A 22,680-nucleotide genomic window follows, 5' to 3' on the forward strand; every position below is an offset into this window, starting at 1 on the left:
GAAGATTCACCAATAAACGTGATACATGCACTCAAAGAACGTCGCGTATGAGGACACGCAGACAAGTCCGAGTCGCAGTAAATACTCACATGAAGATCATCATTAGAGTTCAAGAAGATACCCTGACCAGGTGTGCCCTTGAGATATCTGACAGCTCGGAGAGCCGCCTCCCAATGAGGTAGAAGCGGTTTCTGTATAAATTGCGAGAGAATATGAACAGTATAACCAAGGTCCGGGCGCGTGTTAGTAAGATATATCAGACGGCCTACAAGTCGCCGGTACTGTTGTGTATTTTCCAGAGCTCCCTGAGCCCGTCCAAGTTGATGATTGAGCTCAATAGGAACATGAGACGGTTTAGCTCCGAGCAGACCAGTCTCAGCTATGATGTCAAGCGCGTATTTGCGTTGTGAGATATAGAAACCAGAAGCATTACGCGCCACCTCTAAGCCAAGAAAGTACTTTAGCTTGCCAAGATCTTTCATGCGGAAACACTTTTGAAGATAGTCCTTAAACTCTTGAAGAGCAGTGGCATCATTAGAAGCGATGACAAAGTCATCTACATAGACAAGAAAATGTATACAAGTAGAACCACAGACTTTGGAGAACAGGGACTGATCGGCATATTCGTTGGAGAAACCAAAACCATGCAACGCCTTTTCGAGTTTAGAATACCAACACCGCGGGGCCTGGCATAAGCCATATAGAGATTTCTTCAACCTACAGACTTTGTTAGGATCCGAACAAAGTAAACCTAGCAGTAGCCTCATATATATTTCTTCGTCAAGGTCACCATGTAAGAACGCGTTGCTGACGTCCATTTGGTGAACAATCCAGTTCTTCATTGCAGCAAGCTTTAGAATAATACAAACCGTAGTTAATTTAGCCACTGGTGCGAACGTGTCCTAGAAGTCTTCTCCCTATGTCTGATTATTACCAAGAACAACTAAGCGAGCCTTCTTGCGTTCAACTTCACCTAGTGCATTTAGATCCACATGTTGCATAGAGGCTTCTTGCCCAGTGGGAGATTAGTGACATCCCAAGTATCAGTCACTTCAAAAGCATCCACCTCTTTAAACATGGCCTCGTTCCACTCTTTGTGTTTAACAGCTTCTTTAAAACTCTTCGGAACGTCATCATTGATGATAACAGCCATGATAGCTTTATGTGTATCTGAAAAACATGATCAGACACATAACTTGAGATGAGATATGGAGTCATACCTGAGACCGTTAGTGAAGACCCTTGATCCGAAGGTGGTAGAACGTGAGGGGGGGTCGAAGAAGCAGAGTGAGTAACATAATCTTTCAATAGAACAGAAGGTGTCCTATGTCGCTGACCACAACCAAGAATTTCTGGAATACCAGGAGATCCAGAGGGTTCAATATCCGAGTTCACAAGAGATACATGAGACGGTGAGGATGGAACAACCTCATTCGAAGGAGATGATGGCTCTGCTGTAGGCACAGTCGTCGTCGTTAGAGACAATGTCGCCGTTGGTTGTGTAGTAGAAGATTGATCCAGAGGAGGTGACTGATCAGTAAAAGCAGCAGGCTCCTCAACCGGAACAGTTGTGGTGCTCCCCCTTAAGTCGACAGGTGGTAGCAACCAATCATCAATACTAAGATCATACGTATTAAGCGGTGGAGAGACATATTCTTCAGAGTCAACACCAGGGAATTTTTGTTCAGAGAAGACACCGTCTCTACTGTCAAAGAACTCGTGATAGTAAGATCATACAAACGCCATGCCTTCTTTCCATAAGGATATCCAACAAATATGCACTTGCGACTACGATCACCAAACTTATCCTTATCCCTAGCCTTACGATGAGAGTAGCATAGACACCCGAAGACACGTAGCTTATCAAAGTCTGGTTTCTTGCCAAATAAGACTTCGTAAGGTGTTTTCGCTTTCAAGACTTGAGAAGGTGTGCGATTGATAAGGTGAGATGCAGTAAGGATGCTCTCTCCCCAGAATGAGACCGGTAGACGTGCCTGGAAAAGACATGCTCTGGCCACATTTAAAATATGACGATGTTTTCTTTCAACCCGTCCGTTCTGTTGAGGAGTATCAACACATGAAGTCTGATGTTCAATACCAAGTTGTCTGAAGAATGACTTGAGGACAAGGAATTCTGATCTATTATTTGAGCGATTTTTTTAACTTGCCTCTCAAACTGACGTTCGGCCAAGGCAATAAACTCGCGAAGCAACTGAGCAACCTCTGATTTTTCTAACATCAAGTAGGTCCAGACTGCTCTGGAAAAATCATCGACAATAGTAAGAAAATATCTCGCACCAGACGACGAAGTAGTACGATAGGGTCCCCAAACATCGCAATGTACTACAGAAAGAGGCGCATAAGCTTTATTAAAACTATCATTAAAAAATTGTTGTGTTTGCTTAGCACGAAAAAAAATTTCACAAGACGCAGCTTGTTCTGAATCAAAAACCATTCTATCTAAAACCGGTAAAGCCGATAAAACCCTATAAGATGGGTGTCCTAGCCGTCGATGCCATAGTTCTGATGTTGAAGAATTCTTTAACTCAGTTCGATGTACTCGTGCTGCTGTGACCCCGGTAAAGTAATAGACCCCCTCACGTTCTTCACCCGTTCCAATCAGGGTCTTCGTAAAATGGTCCTGCAAGACATGTAAAGTATCAGTAAAGATAGCAATACATCCAGTTTGCTTTAGTAATCGCGACACAGATGAGTGTGCAATTAAAATCAGGAACATATAAAATATCAGTCAATAAGTAATGTTCGTTGAGCACTAGCGTGCCCTTTTTGCTTGCTTGCGAGCCACGGCCATTTGGAAACTTGGCCGAGGAAGGCAAAATATCAACCACATCCTTAAGTAATGAGATATCTCCGGTCATATGATGAGAGACTCCAGTGTCAATAATGACATCTTTGAGTGTTGGTTTACCAGATAGTTTCTCCGTTGATATGGTTGACTTTGAGTTTTGAAGTAGTTGTAGAAGCTGAGTTATCTGACCGATTGGATCACTTAGTTGATTTGCTGAATTGGTTGAAGTTGTATTGTTTGAAACTGCTCTAGCTGAATTGGAGCGCCCACGGCCACGGTTGCCGTTGTTTGAATACCTTCCTCCTCGACCATGCTGAGACGAACCAGAGGAAGAACCCCCTGAAAAGGAGGTATTTTTTTGTTCATACCACCAGTCATGGAACCCGTGAAGAAGAAAACATTCAGATTTGTCTTGTCCTTTCCGAGAACAATGCGTACAGGTTATGTTAGGATCACGGAAGCGATTTGTCACGGCTGTAGATTGAAGAGAGTCAACCGGAGGTGTATCGGTGTGGGCATGAAAACCAATTGCCTCTGTTTTCACATCCTTAGACCGTGCAGAGTTATTATGTTGCTCTTCTCGGATTACTCTGGAGTAGACATTGTTTAAATCTGGTAGAGGATCCTCATCAATGATCTGTGATCGGATGTTTCAAAAACGCGATTGGTCGAGGCCAAAAAGGAATTTGTGAACGCGTATTTCTTCTCTTTCTTTCTCTATTTCCGATGCCGCTTCACACGAACGCAACCGAGGAATTTTGAGATTGTCTAGTTCTTCCCAGAGTTTCGCGAGGCGGCCAAAGTATTCGATCACCGTATGACCATCCTGTTGGCATGTATTGATTTCGTCACGAAGTAGATGAATACGAACTCCGTTCTTAACGGAAAAACAGCGTTGAAGATTATCCCATAATTTATGAGCTTCTGGAACAAACGTCACAGTAGAACGAATCTTCGGATCTATGGATGTTCTAATCCAACAGACTATCATTGAGTTTGTAGCTTGCCATCGAGAGAGATCCGGTTCTGTAGAAGGTTTCGGAATTGTTCCTTTAATGAAACCTAATTTTTGCTTTGCATTCGACTCTTATTGTATTAATCAATATTGTGACTTTTACTCATTGCATCCCTTTTGCGACCCAATACAAAAGAATCTCTTTTTCTATCGTTCAAGCACTAAGAGTAATATTGTACTACAAGTAGCTTGTTTAATTAGAATATATAAATGTGTAAGCAAAACTGTAATGAATGGTTCAAAATTAATACCCATTTATTTTTAGTCACAATATTACGTCTCTTTTCTTTTTGTTGTTGAATGAAAGACTATAAACTTTAATGATTAACTGTAATTAGAATATTTCGCTATCCACTAATTTATTGAGTAGACATAGGTTGAAAGAAGAATCTATTGGAATGACTTCTGTATAATCAAAATTAATTAACGTAATTAAGGAATGTAACACATCCATGGCTCCATGAACTAAACCTTGTAATCTTTTGGAAGTTTAACAACGTAGTGGTATCCCTAGAAGGCTAGAACTAAAATTTGGTTATATATACCACAACATAATCACATGTAACCTTAATGGTTTATGGCAATGTTGTTTTTGTGTCACAGTATTTTGAATTGTTGGACAAAAAATACTTATCGATATAGCTAATTAATTTTTGTGAATGTTAGTAGATTTGGAACTTAGGTATCTAATCATTTTCTCTTAGCTAGCATTCATACTCACAGAGAACCAAAAACAGTGCAAACAATACACCAAAAAACAATGAGACTATAATAAAAATGAATAAGTTCGAATATCTTTGAATAAAATTAAGTATAACCTTTAAAAAAGCAGAGTGAGCTTTTTTAGCCAAGCTGTTGTTAATTTAAAACTTACTTTTTTTTCTTGCTTGCCATTTCAAGGATGCTCTCGATAATTGTATTTGTGAAAGATAGTGGATAGTGGAGTCTGATATAGTAAGGAAAGTATATACTATGTACAAAACCTTAATTTTATATATGTTTTTTCCCGACAAAACAATATACAGTTTTCAGCTTTACTAAAGAAGTTGTAAGAAAGCTGACATCTTTTTGATTGTTGGGAAATTTTGTAATCTTTGATTAAGAGAATAACTACCTTAGAATAATGCAACCTTCAAATCCGTTCATTTGTATTGTTGCTTTTAGTTTTTTAAGAAAAAAATTATATATGTTCTAGAAAAGATTAACATCATCTCCATCTCATATGATTTCTCCTAAAATATTATATAATTTATTTCAATCATCAAAATTATTTAAACCTAAGAGTATCGGAATAATTGGAGGTTCTTAGGATGAGGTTCTTACCGGAATATAAGAAACCGTCTCTTAACTTTTAACTAATAAAACTAAGAACCGGTTCTTAAATAATGCTCTTAGAATCTCCAATGACTCAAATTCAAAATCTGCAATATTTTTAGTAGCCTTGCAAGCTTTGCTGTCATATATGATGATTAGAAAACCTTATAACTTCTGAGTAGAGACTGAGTAGAGACGGACTAAAAACAAACCTCAGATATCAATGTCTATTTTGATTATTGGCATTGAAGTAAATACTTAAGGTATTTATACTATTGTATTGTTATAACTCCAAAATAGATGAATCATTATCCTCTTCTATGTGGCAATTAGGTATATAGGAAACAACAATAGTTATTTGGGAACATAAAAAAATGAATAGCATTTACCAACAGAATGCATGGACGCTTTAATTTACCATCGGAAGGAAGAGGGAGTACAAGTGAAAAACTGTGAACCCTTTTTCTTAGGGAGTATTTGATATGTGTGTCATAAAGCCAAGCTGAAAAAAAGAATAATCGATGAGTCATGGATTTTAGGGATGACTGAAAATTTAACGGTCCACTCTATCTCCAGGGAGGAGATAGATTTCAAGAATATATAATGAGAAGTAGAAATGGTCAATAACTGTTGAAAAACAAATTTGTTCGATGCTCGTTATCAAGAAACAATTCATGCATCTTTGTTTTACAACTATTTTTATATATCTATTATTGCAGAGTTGACAAGAAACTAAACATTATTTCATTTATTATAAGACTTTTTCAATTTGTTAAAAGCCATTTTATAAGAATATTAAAATTCGGAATGACATTGCAAGTTTGCAACGGTGGTTGAATGATATGATGGCACAGTACCATCATTTTAAAATAATATAAAAGAACAGACATTTCGACCACCGCAGCGCAATGTTTATGATAATTTCAAGATGAATCTGTGAAGAAACAAATACTGTATATCAATATCAGGCTTTCATCGTGACAACAAGCGGTAGAAGAAAAAAGAGAGGTGCAACGAAATAAAAATAAAATCTGTGATATATTGAGAATAAAATATCTTTGATGACTTCTCTTCATTCATTATATCTCTCTTCAATTTTTATGCATGTTATATATAATACATTATATTATTTTAGATGATTTAACAATTAATACAGCACTAACGGTTTTCTTATAAGCCTTTTAACATGATCTATACAGGGTTCAAAAGTCAAAAAGCCAAAAAATTTGTCTTTTGACAAAATTAACTAAATAAAGTAATATACATACAATAAGTGGGCCATTAAGCTCAATTAAGCTCAACAACGGTAAGAACATGATTAACCCGGAGTTCTTAAAATTAGGTTCTTAGCAGAAGTTAAGAAACTGGTTTTTAATTTTTAATTAAAAAAACTAAGAACCGGTTCTTAAATAAGGATTTTAAGAACCGGTTCTTAGCTTTTTCAGTTAAAAGTTAAGAAACCGTTTTTTAACTTTTGTTAAGAACCCCAGTCTAAGAACGCCGGGTTAATCATGGTCTAAGCACAAAAGTTTAATTTTTAATTAAAAAAACTAAGAACCGGTTCTTAAATAAGGATTTTAAGAACCGGTTCTTAGCTTTTTCAGTTAAAAGTTAAGAAACCGTTTTTTAACTTTTGTTAAGAACCCCAGTCTAAGAACGCCGGGTTAATCATGGTCTAAGCACAAAAGTAAAAAGTAAATGCGAACGCTGGTGTTCTGATGTTTCGTCATGTGTACGTACGTCGACACCATTATTTATACTTGTACACACATGAACAAAACCAAACCAAACAAAACAAAAAAAATATTCAAGTCACTCGTTTATGGTGGCACAAATAGTGAACCACTGGCGACAGTATCACAGTACAGACATTGAACATCTCTAGTGATATTCTATTTTTCCTAACTTCAGATATAGAATAAAAATCACCTCAATAATATCTTGCATCAAATATAGAGAAATAAACAGTAATATGCCAAATATAGAGTAATATTGTTCATTTACTCTATTTTTAGAATGATTTTTTTCCTTGCAAAATGATTCCTCAGTTTTATATTATTTTATTATTCACCAAAATAAAATTATATAGTATACATTTACACACTTAAATAATATGTTTAGTACATTGTTTGTTTATAATTATGTATTGTAATAAAATTTAATTTTTAAATAATAATTTAGTTGTATAAATAGTGTAATTGTTATAGTATATTAAATAAAAATGGAAGGATAAATTTTAATATTATGAAAGTTAAGAATTTTGTAATAAATTAATAAATAAATAAGAAAATATTATATTTGGAATATTTTTTAGAGCAAAAAATACAAGCGACCATTAGAGCAAAACTTTCATCTGTTTTTAGATTATATTTTTAGAGTAAAAATATAAATTACAATTGGAGATGGTCTTGAAAAGAAACATAAAAGAGAAACGTACGGTACAGTTGATTTTTTTTACCTTTAACAGATTGATATATTAAATATTTTAATTATTTGACAACAAGATAATAATTGTCACTTCAACTAGATGACATAAATAAAATAAGTCAATTGGGCCTACGCAAAATGACAGGCCTCGAACTTAAATATTTTCATAAAATTATAGCATGATAATATATATTAACTTACTAAGCGATTTTTCCGTGCATAAATATTTTCGAAGTAAAATTAATTGATTGCTATTTACTTTAATTTTAAATTAATTTATAATTTATATGCATCATTTATATTTATAATATTATATTACTTTAATATTACATATGATTTTATATATGTTATATTTAATCAGTTTTATTGTTTTACAGTCAATTTAGTTATCATTTGGGTAATTTGGGTTACATCTCTGAATTCAACTATAATATTTTTATTGTAAATATATTAAAATTTTCATTAATTTCTTATTTGCATTTAGGAGGCTGTTGTCTTAAATATGTAAATATATTTTATGAAGATTATGTATAACTTCAGATATATTGTGCTTAGAATAAAAAAAAAAACTAAAGTGTCTGATTCCAAATTACATAAATTAATATAACGATAATATTCTGAAGTCTCATGCATATATATAAATTTTAGAAAATAACTAAATTGTAACAGTTGGTTAATATTTTATTTTCATTTTAATATGTTTTGAGTTGTCCTATGATTTATATTTATAAAATAAATTACTATTCTTATAAAATTATATATTCTTATTGTATTTAAATCAATGATTTTATATATAAGTTAGATTAGTCAAATCACTCATGTTGTGAGTATATTGAGTTACATATATTATTTCAAATTCAAATGAAATATAATTATTTTTTATTACAACTTAGTCAAATCAAATAAATTTTATTTATCCTTTAAATGTGCATGTATTTTTATAATATTTATCAAATTATATGTTGATGTTTTTAAAAATATATTATAAAATAAAGTGATGTTCAATAGGAAGTTACATACATAAATAGGTAATACATTTTTGGAAGCTCATGAACGCATATCAATATTTTTACAATAATTAAAATATTTTATAAATTAAAAATAACTTTATGCCTTTGATTTATTGAATGAAAACTAAAATTTATTTTAAATAATATTAAAAATGAGAATTCAGATTTGCTTTGGTATTTTAATTACTAGAGGCATTGCCCCCGCGCAAGCGCGGGGTTGTGGACATAGTTCTTGTTTCATCTCAATATTTGTTAGGGTTATTGTAGATGTGAATTTTGTGTTTTGGGTTGATCATTGTTTTTCAAGTTTTTTATTGTTATAGGGTTAGAGTTGTGATGATGAACTGTGTATGCACTGTTCTCTACTCATGAAGGACTAAACTGTGTTAGTAATGTGATTGATATAGTTCGTGGTGGTGCTTGATGTGTCACTGAGATTTATTGTTTGTTTATCTTTTTAATTTGTTATCTGTACTGTTGAGATTACATAAATTATATTAAAGTTGTTGAGAGTACCTTTTGTTTATGAATATTTTTTCTCCAGTTTAGTTGTGTAAGTTGTGTGTATTAAGTAATAATTTTTTTATTCTTATTATGTTGGTTATATGTTTTTTTTATTTTTAAATTTGTTGCTTTTACCGGACATTTTAAAAAAATACATGAAGACTTGTATAAATAACTATAAAATGAGTGACATTTAGTATTTGGACCTTAAAACGAATATATGTATTTCTCATAAGAAAACAATAGCATTGGTCTGTTGACATTGAGCATGTAATCTATTTTCATAAGACAAGAGGAGTGAGCAGGTGGAGATGTTGTTGCCGTCTTTGTATCTGTTGGGATTGTCTCTTGTATCTGCTGGTGTGGCTGTGTTTGTTTCTCTTTTATTTGATGGATAATATGTAAACAAAAATCAAAACTTATTCTGCTTTTTTGTTTAGGTAATTTCACTGATTTTTGTTGTCGTCTTTGTCTTTTTCGTAAGCATCTGCGAAAGTAAGTTTGTTGTTAAATAGTTGGCCATATAGTTTGAATTTGTTTAGCTGGCTCAATGTATGTGTCGTTGAGTTTTAGTTGAGTTGATTGGTTTGGTATATGTGTTTTGAAGTTTATTCGTAAGATTAAACAAAAAGAGAGGTGATCATTAATGATTCGTCTTTTTTGGGATTCTAGTTTTTGGTGTTTTGATTGTTTGGGTTATTGTGGTTTCTTTTAAGCTGTAAAATAAAGATTTGTGTAAAAATACATTGATAAGTAAGAGAGATAAATAGACGACCACAAATCTTGGGTATGAAATATTTTTGATTATTGATGTTAGCACAATATAGACAGTAATATAAAGAAAATTATGTGTTGATTGTTTCTTATGAATCAACGAGGAGACGGATAACGACTCGAGTTGTTTCTTTGGTGAGGTCAGAACCCTGGACAGAACGATTTTTTCCACCACATCTGCGAGTCTAAATATCAGTTATGATATCCAAACGTAATATAAACTCATATGCAATATGATAATATACCTGAGAGTTCTAGGTTTGTGTTCGCAATCACTTGGAGATTTCGAACAGTCTAATCTTGACTGGAGATTGTTCTCAGGAGCACCCGTGATGACTTCATCAATAATGGTTAGTGAGATGAAACAAATGAGGAATGAATGATCAGTTATCTTGTACATGCTTGAGCACATAGAAACCTCAAAACAATATACTTTCACAATGGAATCTGCTTTCAAAGATGACATGTAATGATTAGCACGTCCGACGGGAGTAAAACCATGAATCACATAATCTGCAAATAATATTATTCAACAAAGAATCAGAAAATCAATTAAAACAAGGGTTATTAGTGATTTAAACCTCTAACTATTTTCAAATCAGATGAAAAACCTCCAACTAAAATTTTATGTTTTTAAACCTCCAACTATTAAACCGTTAATGACGTTAACCTTCCGTTTACAAAATCATTTTTTCTTAACGGAGACCCGTTAAATCGAAACGCAGTGTTTCATGTAATCACGAAAACGACACGAGGTTCTTATAATTAATGGATATTTTAGAGATTTAAACCCCAACTATTTATAAATCGGAACGAAAACCCACAACTAAAACTTTATGTTTTTAAACCTTCAACTATTAAACCTTTAATGCTTTTAAGCCTCTGTAAATAAAATCATATTTTCTGAATTTTTATTAGTTTGAATTTTTTTTGTATTGTTTAAAATTATGTTTTAAAAGAAATGTTATTTCTTTTTCTAATATCAAAATTATTTGTGTAAATTGGTTTTAATGAAATCACTTTATAAACAAATTTATATTTTTCATTTAAGAAAATATAGATATAAAGAAAGTATTTTATTACTTCTGAAACCTGATGAGACATACCATATTACAATTCTCGAACTTGATGAGACATCAAACATACAAAAAAAAGTCTTTTAAGTTGTCTGGAAAGAAACAAGAGGAGATACTAATCTTCTATGATAAGAAAGCAAAGAGGAATGGTGCGTGTCTCTCTGTATCTACAATGCCCCTCTCTCCTGTTCCTTTACCTGCTTCACACTGAATTTGGACCCAAATATCAAAAACAATTTGTTAGAAATGGACATGAGAAAGCTAGGACACCATAGTACTAAATGGTAGTGATCTTCAAGAGTTGTAAACTGGTACTAGTCAAATTACCTGACCAAAAAACGAACTCCCAAATCAGATACTTCAGGCATTCTCTGCACCAGGAGGAGCAAAAGAGGTCTTGTTTTGCATCAATGCATCCTGCTTACACAAGTTTTGTTTCTTCCTGAAGCTCGGCTGTTTGCTGACCTTAAGATCTTCACCCTTAATCATATAAACGTTCCCAGGCGCATCAGGAATGGTGAATTCAGCTGGGTTTCTACTGACGCTGCACATAAAAATTCCACAAGTGGTGCTCGTTGGAGGACAAGCAGAGACGTTGGAGTTGTGATTTTTCGACTTGTGTTTCTTGGCCTTATCTTTCATGTGATATTTGAGAGGCAGCTTCATTGAATCTGATGCTCCAAGAAGCTGGAACCTCACTGGATCGCTGCTGCTGCTTGTAAACACCTGCTTCTGCTGAGAACCGTTCTTGTAAGTTGGGCAAAACTCGTTGTCTTTTTTCTCCTGATGATGATTCCATGAAGCTTGGAATCTTAAGTCAGAAGTCTTTTCACTTTGAAACGATATTGAAGACGTCCCAACCGGTGGAATGGTGGCTAAATTTCCACGAGAAGTCTCAGGAGTTACAACTCTTTTGCTGTAAAGATCAAACGGCCACTGCTTTGCGGAGTCCCCTGGTTGAGACAGGTGAACCGGTGGCTTCGCAAAGGTAGTGTTCCGGCTCTGATCAACGGGAACGTTAGACCTCAGCCGCGGATCCATGAGGCTCAGCAGGTGCATCGCTGGTATGCTACTTTCATTAGAATAAGTGTCCAAGGGTCTGCTACTAACCCCTTCAAACCCAAGCTTTTGCTTCCCGTTATTATCAGTAAACTTTAGGTTCCTTGTATTTGGATTCTCCACCTTTGTTGACTCATCCATAAACTTCTGCATGTTTAGAGAAACTGGTTTATGATGAGCTGGTGTGGAAGATACCCAAACAGGACGAGGAGAAGCCTCTCTACTCTGCTGCTGTTGAACACTCTGGCAAGTGTTACACGCACGCAGCACCCTAAACGGGTTCTGTTGGTTAGTAGCCATAGTTGCTGGCACACTACTTATCCACTGGCTACTAGGCCTTGAAAACTGGATGGAGCTGGATTGGTTATCTCGGCTCAGAGGAGTATTCCCAACCCCGAAAGGCACACTGCTTATCCACTGCCTTCCAGCCATAAACTGTCCTTCCTTGGTGGCGGCGGCGTCGCTGTTCCAAGCATTTTTAACAAGAGGTTTTGGTTGCCTTGTTGTGTTGTTGTTGTTGTCCATGCTGTTATCATATGTTTCATTGAGATCAATCAACAGAGCATTCTTGGATACGCTAGTCGTTGGCTGTTTGTCCTCTTCTATGTCAGGAAGACACCTCTCGTATTGATTCTTTGCCATTAGCTCGACTATTTCCATGGGAATGTCATCTATATGCTCAGATGCCTTGCCCTTGCCATGTCCCGTGGAGATATCCTATAAATTAAAAGCAAAAACCTCTTTAAAATAACAATAATATACAGAGATTGATCTAAAATCAATGTAAACAAGAACAAGATACCTTTTGTAGAGAACAAGAACCATATGGAACTTCGGTAGAAGAGGTGTGTCTTAGCTTATCAGTCAACAGCGAAGATGAACTAAAGGTATCTATGTTGCTGCTGAAGTTAACATTAACTCCAGTTCTCAAGCACGCATCCGCATTGGTGGAGTTAAAGGAAGAACCAAAGTTTCGGAAATGGTTAGTCTCTATACCTTTCAGCATCGCACCATCACCTTCTTTGTAGTGCATTGGGTCATGCAAAGGCAATGGAAAGAAAGGCCTAACATCATCAAACTGAGGGGTATATTTGTCTCTGTCAAAAGAGTTGTCAAGCCATTTCGAATTCAAGAAATCTCGAGTAGATTGTGGCATTGTAGTTCTCGGACATAGAGTATCTGGCTTTCTCGGTTGAACTAGATTCCCATCATCCATGTTGTTGTTACTAAACGTAATAATAGTACTCTTAGTGTAATCTGTTATAGGAGCTTTCCTCTTTCTCTTTTTGTCCTCTCTCTCTGTTCTTTGAGTATGCAGAGGACAAGGAACCATCTCCTTGCCTGAAAACGAAGAGCGAACAGGACTGGCATAGTCATAAGGATTCACTTGTGCAGTGTCTGCTTCAACAACCTGTAACCTGCTGTCTCTCTGCTTTCCCTCTTTGTTAAATCCGCTGTCTGTAGATTGGCTCTCACCACTTGGTCTTGACTCTTCACCAGAGTCACAACTCTTGGAAGCGTTTTCAGAAGTTTTGTTTCCCATTGTGCTTAATATCCTGCTGGCGTAATTGGTCATCTCCGCAGATGTGCAATCTTCATGATCTCCACAAGACTTTCTTTTCCTACCTCTGGATGATTCGCTTTTTGACGGAGTTTCTTTGCTTTTAGTACTCAGCAACTCACTGAGTAGACGAACCTTCCTAGTTTTCCTAAGCTTCCTACTCTGTGGTGACACATTGTTATCACGTTCCTCCAAAACATGATGACTAGACATAACATTCTTCTTGGTTGCCTTATCAGGCGTATCATCAACCACACCAGCAATATCAGATGATCTGAAAGCTTCTCCACCATTAACCGCCTCTCTGCTCTCTTTAGATCTCTTCTTAACCTGCTTTGGAGTAGCGAGTTTGCTACCTTTGCTATTATTGGTACAAGCATCTTTACCTCTGCGGCCAACTTTCTTGAGCAACGTAGCTGCAGTTAGTTGATTCTTCTTTGTCTTCTTGTCAGAGACACTAAGCCAGTTCAATCTTCTTCTACTTGGAACTGCAGAAGAGCCAGCTTTAAAGCTCTTCTCCTTAACAGACCTCGAGTGTGATTGCAACCCACAATCTGCCAAAAAAAGAAAAAAAAAAAACAAAGCCTCAATATTTATTATTTACATAAGAAAAAACATGAAACAATACATTAGCAAGTGATGTGCTTTTGGTTATACCACTGTCATTGATCTTCTTGACATTGATATCTTTGACGCAGCTCCCACAACGCCACCACCTAGACTTCACAACGGATAAAGAAGGAAGAGAGTAGCTTTCGTGGTTCCCTAACTCAACACTATCTTCTGAGAACGGCCAACACTTTCTGTGATCTCTTCCACCGATCTCAGCAACAAATCCACTGTATTTAGGAATAAAATTAAACTCAGTGCACTGAATCAAAGATCAAACAGCTGACGTTAATCATTTGCTTACCGTAGGGAGAAATGTTCGCATTTCCCGGAGTCTATCTCATCAGGTGCCTTGGCTAGATCTACTGATATTGAATTGATCTTGACGGGTGGTTCCATGATGGGTGCTTCACTCTTTCATTAACACATTGTTCTAGAACAAATAAGAATAATGTTACCATCTTGTTATGATATAGTGTAATGAATACAACACATAAGAATAAGATACTCTAGTGCACAAAGGAGATTAAGAGCCCTTAGGTCCACATAAAATCAAGAACAAGAATCTTCACCATAGCCGGATTCAATGTTGATTCCTAACCAATTTTAATATTGTGGGTCACATCCACGAACAATTATTCATTCTAGATAAACAAATAGATGTAACTCCGACCTAAAATTAGGGTTTTTGAGAGACACACAAAGATGCGACCTTTCTTGAGTGTCACGAGTAAATTATCTACGGACCGAGTTCAATATCATCTTCTTCCACAAAAAACCCCTCCGAGAATAATTAATTAAATTTATAATATTTTTAAAAAAGTCAAATTAGGGTTACTAATCGAAATTAGAAACCAAAATTAGCAAATAATAACAGAACTAATCGCATTCGCTAAACAAAAGACAACCCATCATTAATATTTGGGTTCTGATTTTTGAGCGACTCGCGAGACGAACAATGAACACTAAAGCTTTAGCGAAATGCTCTCAAAGATTCAAAATCAGACAAAACCCCCACTCCTTTCCGACAAGATCGGTCGTTACTAAACCGTAAACACCATAAAACGACCAAAGTTAACGACTTTATGTCGGAAACACGCACCTGGGTAATCAGAGACGAAGGAATCAGACCGTCGTTATGAAATCCAGCTCGATTCTCCACGGCGACGGGAGGAAACTGTATCATTCGATAGAGAAGCTTGTGGAGAAGAAGATTACCGAAGGGATGAGGATCGATTCTTCTGGAGATGGGTATAATTTGAGTGCGAATCTTGGAGAAACCCTAAGCTTTCACGCAAGAGGAGAGAGAAGTGTTGTTGTGTCTCTTCGCGAGAGGGATAAGAGAGAGAGAAGAGAAATGCTTTTGGCTTCCTTTTTTTTTTTTTATCCTTGAGACCAGGGTTTGGTATTTCATTAAATAAACAGCATATTTTTCAGAAAAAAATGATTCATTTTAAAAAAAATTAAGAAAAAGCCCATCTTGTAGCATTTTAACGGCCATGTATGCAGGCGAAATAAATAAACAAATTCATTTTCGTTAAATTTATAAACTGACAACAATTATTTCGACAAAAATAAGATTGTCATTTTCATATATATATTTTTCTATAACAAACATTTATTTAGAAACTGTGTTCTGTCTGATGGGACAGGTGGAAGCATACGTGACCAATGAAAAATCAACACGTGACGATAATGAGCGGTTCTTATTACAACCAAACCGAACCAAACAGTGTAAGGGTTGGCTGTGTCCTAAAGAGAAAAACCCTAGGCGCGTGTATAGCTCAGGCAGCTCGTTTGATATAGAGTTGTAAAGCGGATCCGAGAGGCTTCTTCTAGGCACATAGGTGGAAAGACATTGGAGCGTGTGTTGCACGAGGAGCGAGAGATAGTTGGGGAGGCTTGATAAAAATAAAATAAAATAAACCCTAAGAGACACTATATAAATAATGGCGCCCTAGAAAAGCCCTTTTGATCGGTAAATTAATGAGAAATGTACACAACCCTAATACAATTGTTTCATTTTTTCAGAGAGATGATTCACATGAGTTAGTTTTTGTTTATCATTTCTTTTCTTCTCTTTTCAGTAAGTGTATTTATATCGGTGTGGTGGAATCATCACATGATACCCCACTCGTTGGGATACCCTATGATACGCTGAATTTTAAAACACTTTTTTAGAAACATTTTTTCTCTACTTTCACGTCTTCTATATATATAAACCAACTTATTGATATTAGCTCTGCTTCCTACTATTATATTTGTATAATTATATTATAATTTTGATATTTCTTAGTGTCATTGTCAATTTTTTTAAAAAAATAATATATATGGGTTTTTGACAAAGGATTCAAATTCTTTACATGTTAAAAACAGATATTCTGGAGGAAAATATAACCCACTTTCCCATCCCTCCCTATCTTCTGTATTTTATTTGTCTTTTTGCCCACATAAGATCACTTTTGTTTGTTTGATGCAAATCGATATGGGTTTGAAAGTTAGTGACACAGCGATGTATTGATCCATTTCACACAAATTTCGAAACCTGGATTTGAAATTTGATTTCATCATTTTTCCTATATTCAAAACTCACCACAATACAAGTCGTAAGAGAAAAAAGAGATTTATAGTCATGACTCATAATTTCACGAGTCATGATCCTATCTTCGACCAATCGATCTTTTCATTTAATACACACCTTTTAAAGAACCCAGAATTTCTACCGATATGTGTAAAATTCATGCTCTGTTTCATCAACAATGCATACGTGCATATTATTAAGTTATATATATACTGTATATATGGAGATTGGGGGTCTTGACTCTCGAGAGATACTGTGAGGTTTAGGAGAACGACCACCACCAATGGCATCATTAAAGACTTGCATGTGACATCACCTCCTTTAACTCTAATTTGATTTTTGGTTCTTCCACACACCAGTTGATAAAAAAAAAGGTTCTTCCGCACACCACACACATATACTATATAATATATTTGATATATATCCTCTTGCATGCATGATCGTATACGTGCTCAACGCACCACCACTCAGAGTATTTGGTATATATCCTCTTGCGTCGCAGACCTATACTATATATAGTCCGTTTGTGTGGTTATGTATTAAAAAGGATTTGTCATTAGTATAGGAGTGTTAACAATATAGAGCGCATTTAGGTCGTCGTAGATGATGTTAGAATCGTTCTTCTCAGCCATTTCAAAGCAAGTTCGTAGCTGTCTTAAAGCAGAAGATGTATACCTTTATAATTTCTTCTAGAGATCTCTATTATAGGTGAAAATGCTCCAGTACATGTCTCTAGTCTCTATAATAGAGTTCTTCTATTTTATAGGAAAATATAGACGAAAAAAATGTAGAGAAAATTTACTTTTTACCTCTATATTTAGAGGTGAAAATAACATATCTCTATATTTTCCTCTATAAATAGAAGAACTCTATTATAAAGACATACATTGGACTATTTTCACCTCTATGATAGAGTTTTCTATTTTTGGAGAAAATATAGAGATATAAATAGAATTGGGTTGGAGATAATCTTAGATCACTAAATTTTGGGGGAAGAGTTTGTACTAGTGAAAACTAGGGCCAGGCATCTCTGTGTGGAAAATATTAGAGCAATCAAAGATTTGTTATATATAAAGCTCATGTTAGTATATATGCTGATTAACTTATGATTGCATCTGCTCTGCCTTCGGAAGAATGGGATCACCACTTTGCGTTGAAATTTTAGAAACTCGATCTGGAACTCCGTTCAGCTGTCTTAGCTGATACTACCGTGTACTTCATCTAGAAAGGTAGGAACAAAGCCATAAAGGCAGGGTCGGCTCAACATTGTTAAGGGCCATACGGCAAAAAAAAAATTTTACTATCTAAAATTTATATGCAGATAATGTTTAAAATATTTTTAAAATTTAATCAATAATATTTTGTATATTTTGTAATGAAAATAAAACTATATACATATCAAATAATTTTGAGCCCTTTTTAATTTTATTTATTATATTTATATTTTTTTATATATAAAAATATAGATTTATAAGAAATTGGACCCCTTAATTATTATTAAACGGGGAGACACGGGTTTGGATCCGGAACGGTCGCACCGCTTGCCCCCGTAATAAGCCGGCCCTGCATAAAGTACAGACTATAACTAGTTGTCTTGTCAGGAGGATATCAATATATACAAATATTTACCATATTTGAGTTAGTGTGCTTAAGCGCCTGCAAAGACAACTCTTTCCTTTACAGCAACTCGAATCTATATAATACTCACTAAAATTTGTACTAGTGCGCTTAAGAGCCTCCAAGGATTCAAATTTGCGTCATCATCGGAGTGTTTGTAATGACAATCTACACTTCAAACAACTACTTCCTTAATGCTGATCTGTTGCCACTTTATTTGTTGACGAGGATGCTTCCAAATTTGGATGAGCATACGTACATACATTTACTATTTAGGTATACATTGACTTCTATATATTTAACTTCAATAATTAATACTACTTTTAAACTTTTGTACATGTCTTTATTATTAATTAAATATTAACACTATAACAATACTGGTCATTTTTATATTAATTTATATATATTTCTCTATTTTACTATTTTATAATATTAGTTTTAAATTTACGTGGATTTTTTTATATTTTAATATGCAATATTCAGAGAAAGAGAGTTTTTACTACGTGATTGTGTTTGTTGATAAATAACATATATTATGCGGAATTTGAATTTATATGATGATCAATTATTTTACTAAACAAAACCACAAAATTATACATCTGTCCAGGGCAGATATTTAGAAAAGAACGACATAATTTAAAACATATTTTTTTTTTAAAGTTTAATTTTTTGGACGAATAAGGTTAAAAAAGGATCCTTCAATTTGCGCGGCGGCGAATAAAAAGGGCGACCACGGTGCTACGCGACTGCGGAAGTGGTTTGCGTGCGATCTCCCTTGGCTCATTTTTCTCCGTCTGAATAATGACGTCCTCGAAGCGAAAGCGCGACGCCGTGGAAGATAGTGCCGACGGTAGCGACAAGAGCAGTACCGGGAACAGTTTCTTCGATATATATGGACCCGAAGTAAACACCTTTTTCCATGATTCGATTGATTGTTTATGTTGTCTCTCTGATTTGATCTAGATTCTTCTTCTTCTTCTTCTTGGGCAGGCCAAACCAGAACTCGTTTTCAAGAGTCCCGAAACAACATTGAACTTACAAGTATGTTTCACATGTCAATACAACTATTCTAGTTCGAGTCTATAATAATGTAATAATCTTGATGTGGGTTTAAACAGGATGTTCAGGGACTTGTGACATGGGTTCTTTCAGAAGGCTATATGCCCAATTGGGTTTTCATCAAGGTAACGAACTAACAACCAACAACAAAATTGAAACTTGACAGCTATGTATTGATGGCTTTTTCTTACATGTGTAATTAGATGATATTAACGGAATATGCTTCTTCTTTTTTTTTTTGGCAGAACAAGCCTCTGATTCCAAATGTTGTCATGCTCTACCTTCCTGGGTTGGATGCAGCTTTGTACTTATCACAGTCTAAGGCACTTGCTAATTTGAAATCATGCTGTGGCAATCCTATTCCGCTTTTAGCTTTGAGGTTGGTGTTTCTCATTTCTTGTAGCTTATTGATTACAGTTGTTTTTGATTAGTTGTTGGTAAAACATTCTTTTGGTTTTCTTCTCATTGTGTTAGCTGTGTAGTTGATGAGATGAAGACGATCGATACGCTACTTACTTGCAAGGGTAAAAAGAAGAAGAAAACTCTTACTCATTCAGTGGAACTACCTCTCCTGGTATCTAAGCCAGGTAGTAGAAAATATATAGAGTTTCAGTTTTAACAATCTTTCTCCTAACATAAGGCCCTAGCAAGATAACATCTTTCGCTTGTAGAAGCATGCAATCTGGTGGGTAAATCATTCACAGAGCTCACAAAAGATATACCATTCCCTGTTTCATACTACACTCTAAGTCAAAAGGAAATGGAACAAAATGGATACAATTTTAAGACAGGTACGATCTCCAGCTATTTAAGAACTACAGCTTAATCATGTTTAAGCTGTTGTTTTTTTCGTCATACAGAGTTTATTTCTACACTTCCTGCACCATCAAGATCATCTCCCCATGAAATTTTGGCTCTTGATTGCGAGATGGTAAACAACTATCTTCTCTAGCCTTTGATAATAATGATGCTCTGTGAGAATATTTGACTTTGTCAAAACATATAGACAGTTTTTAATCATCTTGTAAACCAATATATGATTGGTTTTCATTTCCTTTCACCGTAGTGTACCACAAAAGATGGTTTGGAGTTGACAAGAGTGACGCTTGTGGATATCCATGGACAGGTATCTTCTTCCTTACTTCTTTAAGTTTTTCCGATTTTCTTCTTTACTGTTACTAAGTTGCCATGATAGTGCAGGTTCTATTAGATAAATTAGTCAAGCCAACAAACCATATTACAGATTACCTTACAATGTAAGCCATGCTGATATACTTTGTTCTGTTTCTAGTACGTCTTAAAAGGCATGCCTAAAGAACACTATTGGTATCCGGTTTACAGGTACAGTGGAATAACAGCTGAGATGATGGAGGGAGTAACAACAACTATTAAAGATATTCAGGTTTTCACAAGATCCTTTTAACATACAGTTTAGGAGGTTTGGGTTGAAGAGTTGTTGTAATCGGTTTAGTATAAATAAGAGCTGTTTGCTATGTTCAGGAAGAGTTCTTAAAGCTGGTTTTCGAAGAGACAGTATTAGTCGGACACTCCTTGGAGAATGACTTGTATTCTCTGAAGATCTCTCATAACCTGGTGATTGACACTTCAGTGCTATACAAGCATCCACGGTCTGGATCTTATAAACCTAAACTTCGAGTTCTATCGAAAAAGTTTCTTGCTAGAGAGATACAGATGTCTGAATCCGGACATGACAGCGTAGAGGATGCAAAGGCAGCCATGGATTTGGCACTAATGAAGATAAAGTATGGTAAGAGATTCAATCTTTTTCTCTTCTTTTTTTTGTATCCTTTGAAGTGATTTTCTTTCTTTTTTTTTCTGGCTTCCTCTAGGACCTGACTTTGGTTCACCACCGGAGATGATGAGAAAGAAGCTCCTTGACATTTTAAACGAGAGCAGGAAAACCACTTGTATTGTAGACAGTATCAACATTGTAAAGAGATATGCCTCTGAGTCATCAAGTTCAGTTCCAGTTTCTTCTGATGACGAAGCACTTTCAAAGGCCATGAAGGAGGTAAAAAACCTTCTGAATCCATCCATGCTCATCATCCTAAGAGTTAATGCATGTGTGTCTTCTAGGTAAAGAAGAGGGGATCACAATTCGTCTGGACACAATTCTCAGAACTAAATACACATTTCCAGAACAGAGCGGATGATCCAGAGAAACTAAATTCCAGACTAGCAGAGAAGATCTCGTTGCTGACATGTAGCGATGATGATTCAGGCCTCAAGAAACGCCGCAAAAGCAAGGTTTCACCTGAAACGAAGGAGATCTTAAAGAAGATGGATGAAAGAGTCAATGCCCTTCACGCAGCATTACCAACAAATGCAATGTTTATAGTTTGTACCGGACATGGAGACACATCCATTGTACACAGGTTTGTATCTCACTTTGTTCAAGAAACAGATACAATATCACAATAGATACAATGTGACATTGAGTTTGCGATCTGATTGAATTTCTTTTACTGTCTGTTTCTTTATCGTGTGCATGAAGAGTGCGGAAAATGCTTATAGACGAGGGTGAAAATGAGTTTAGCCGTGAGAAAGTTGTGAAGGTTCTTGAAGAGCTTCAGGCACAAGCCGAAGTAGCGCTCTGTTTTGTAGGTATCAAGCAATAAGCATACACACACAGTCGCCCAAATTATCCTTTGTATACCTTATGAGCAGAGCACTCAATAGAGACATTCGTTAGCTTCAGTTCAGTCATTTTAAATTTTAATTCTTCTTTAACATAATTGGTTTATTACTCTACAAGCATTTCTATTTATGGCCTTTCAGAGAGCTATTTAAATGATTAAATGGTTATAGACTACAATTTCTCTCTTTCAGTTTTGTGATTTTTACACATTTTAAAGAATTAAATTTATAATACCAAAAAACCTTCTTTAGTACCATGATTTCAAAATGGTTCAATTCATTTTAATATTAATTTGTTTAATTAATATGAGCAAAAAAAAAACAAGCTTTGTATTGAAAACAAAAATAAAAATTTCAAAAACTTCTATCTTTTTTAAACAGCTAGAGCATCTCATTACAAAAATCTTACATGAGTTGTAAAAAAGGTAACAAATTTACAACATTAACATTATAACAAAAAAGTATCTCAAAATTTAAGATAAACATTCAAAAGGTTTTTAAATTAAAAAAAAACTAATTTTATTTATTAAATAACAATATTAAGATATTCATTTATTGTAATGTTATTATCTTTAGTTACCAATGTATTTTGGGAATCTATGTGTAA

The 22,680-nt window shown here is 35.0% G+C and overlaps 2 protein-coding genes across 2 annotated transcripts; one reads left to right on the top strand and one right to left on the bottom strand.

Annotated features, from left to right (window-relative positions):
- Nucleotides 1-10,912: 10,912 nt before the first annotated feature.
- On the bottom strand, nt 10,913-15,565 carry LOC106348762 (protein EMBRYONIC FLOWER 1). The gene is made up of 6 exons (XM_013788567.3): nt 15,261-15,565; nt 14,463-14,591; nt 14,207-14,388; nt 12,791-14,103; nt 11,257-12,705; nt 10,913-11,136 (listed from the first exon to the last, which is right to left on the bottom strand). Exons 2-5 carry the CDS (start codon nt 14,555-14,557, stop codon nt 11,290-11,292), a joined length of 3,006 nt encoding a protein of 1,001 aa, XP_013644021.1. The 5' UTR covers nt 14,558-14,591; nt 15,261-15,565; the 3' UTR covers nt 10,913-11,136; nt 11,257-11,289.
- A 3,446-nt stretch (nt 15,566-19,011) lies between these two features.
- On the top strand, nt 19,012-22,251 carry LOC106348763 (small RNA degrading nuclease 5-like). The gene is made up of 14 exons (XM_013788568.3): nt 19,012-19,259; nt 19,347-19,397; nt 19,475-19,540; nt 19,661-19,794; nt 19,890-20,002; nt 20,087-20,206; nt 20,276-20,346; nt 20,482-20,541; nt 20,616-20,671; nt 20,757-20,817; nt 20,916-21,183; nt 21,266-21,447; nt 21,513-21,811; nt 21,931-22,251. The coding sequence occupies exons 1-14, from the start codon at nt 19,158-19,160 to the stop codon at nt 22,052-22,054; spliced, it is 1,707 nt and encodes a 568-aa protein (XP_013644022.1). The 5' UTR covers nt 19,012-19,157; the 3' UTR covers nt 22,055-22,251.
- The last annotated feature ends 429 nt before the right edge of the window (nt 22,252-22,680 follow it).

This window comes from Brassica napus, chromosome C7, assembly GCF_020379485.1.
Source record: "Brassica napus cultivar Da-Ae chromosome C7, Da-Ae, whole genome shotgun sequence".
Classification (NCBI taxonomy): Eukaryota; Viridiplantae; Streptophyta; class Magnoliopsida; order Brassicales; family Brassicaceae; genus Brassica; species Brassica napus.

Coding starts and splice junctions, on each gene's coding strand:
- LOC106348763 (XM_013788568.3), top strand. CDS start 19,158: ATGACGTCCTCGAAGCGAAAGCGCGACGCCGTGGAAGATAGTGCCGAC. Junction 19,398..19,474: donor AAACAACATTGAACTTACAA/GTATGTTTCACA, acceptor GGGTTTAAACAG/GATGTTCAGGGACTTGTGAC. Junction 20,818..20,915: donor CAACTATTAAAGATATTCAG/GTTTTCACAAGA, acceptor TGCTATGTTCAG/GAAGAGTTCTTAAAGCTGGT.
- LOC106348762 (XM_013788567.3), bottom strand. CDS start 14,557: ATGGAACCACCCGTCAAGATCAATTCAATATCAGTAGATCTAGCCAAG. Junction 14,104..14,206: donor CAAGAAGATCAATGACAGTG/GTATAACCAAAA, acceptor TTTTTTTGGCAG/ATTGTGGGTTGCAATCACAC. Junction 12,706..12,790: donor GTTCTTGTTCTCTACAAAAG/GTATCTTGTTCT, acceptor TTTAATTTATAG/GATATCTCCACGGGACATGG.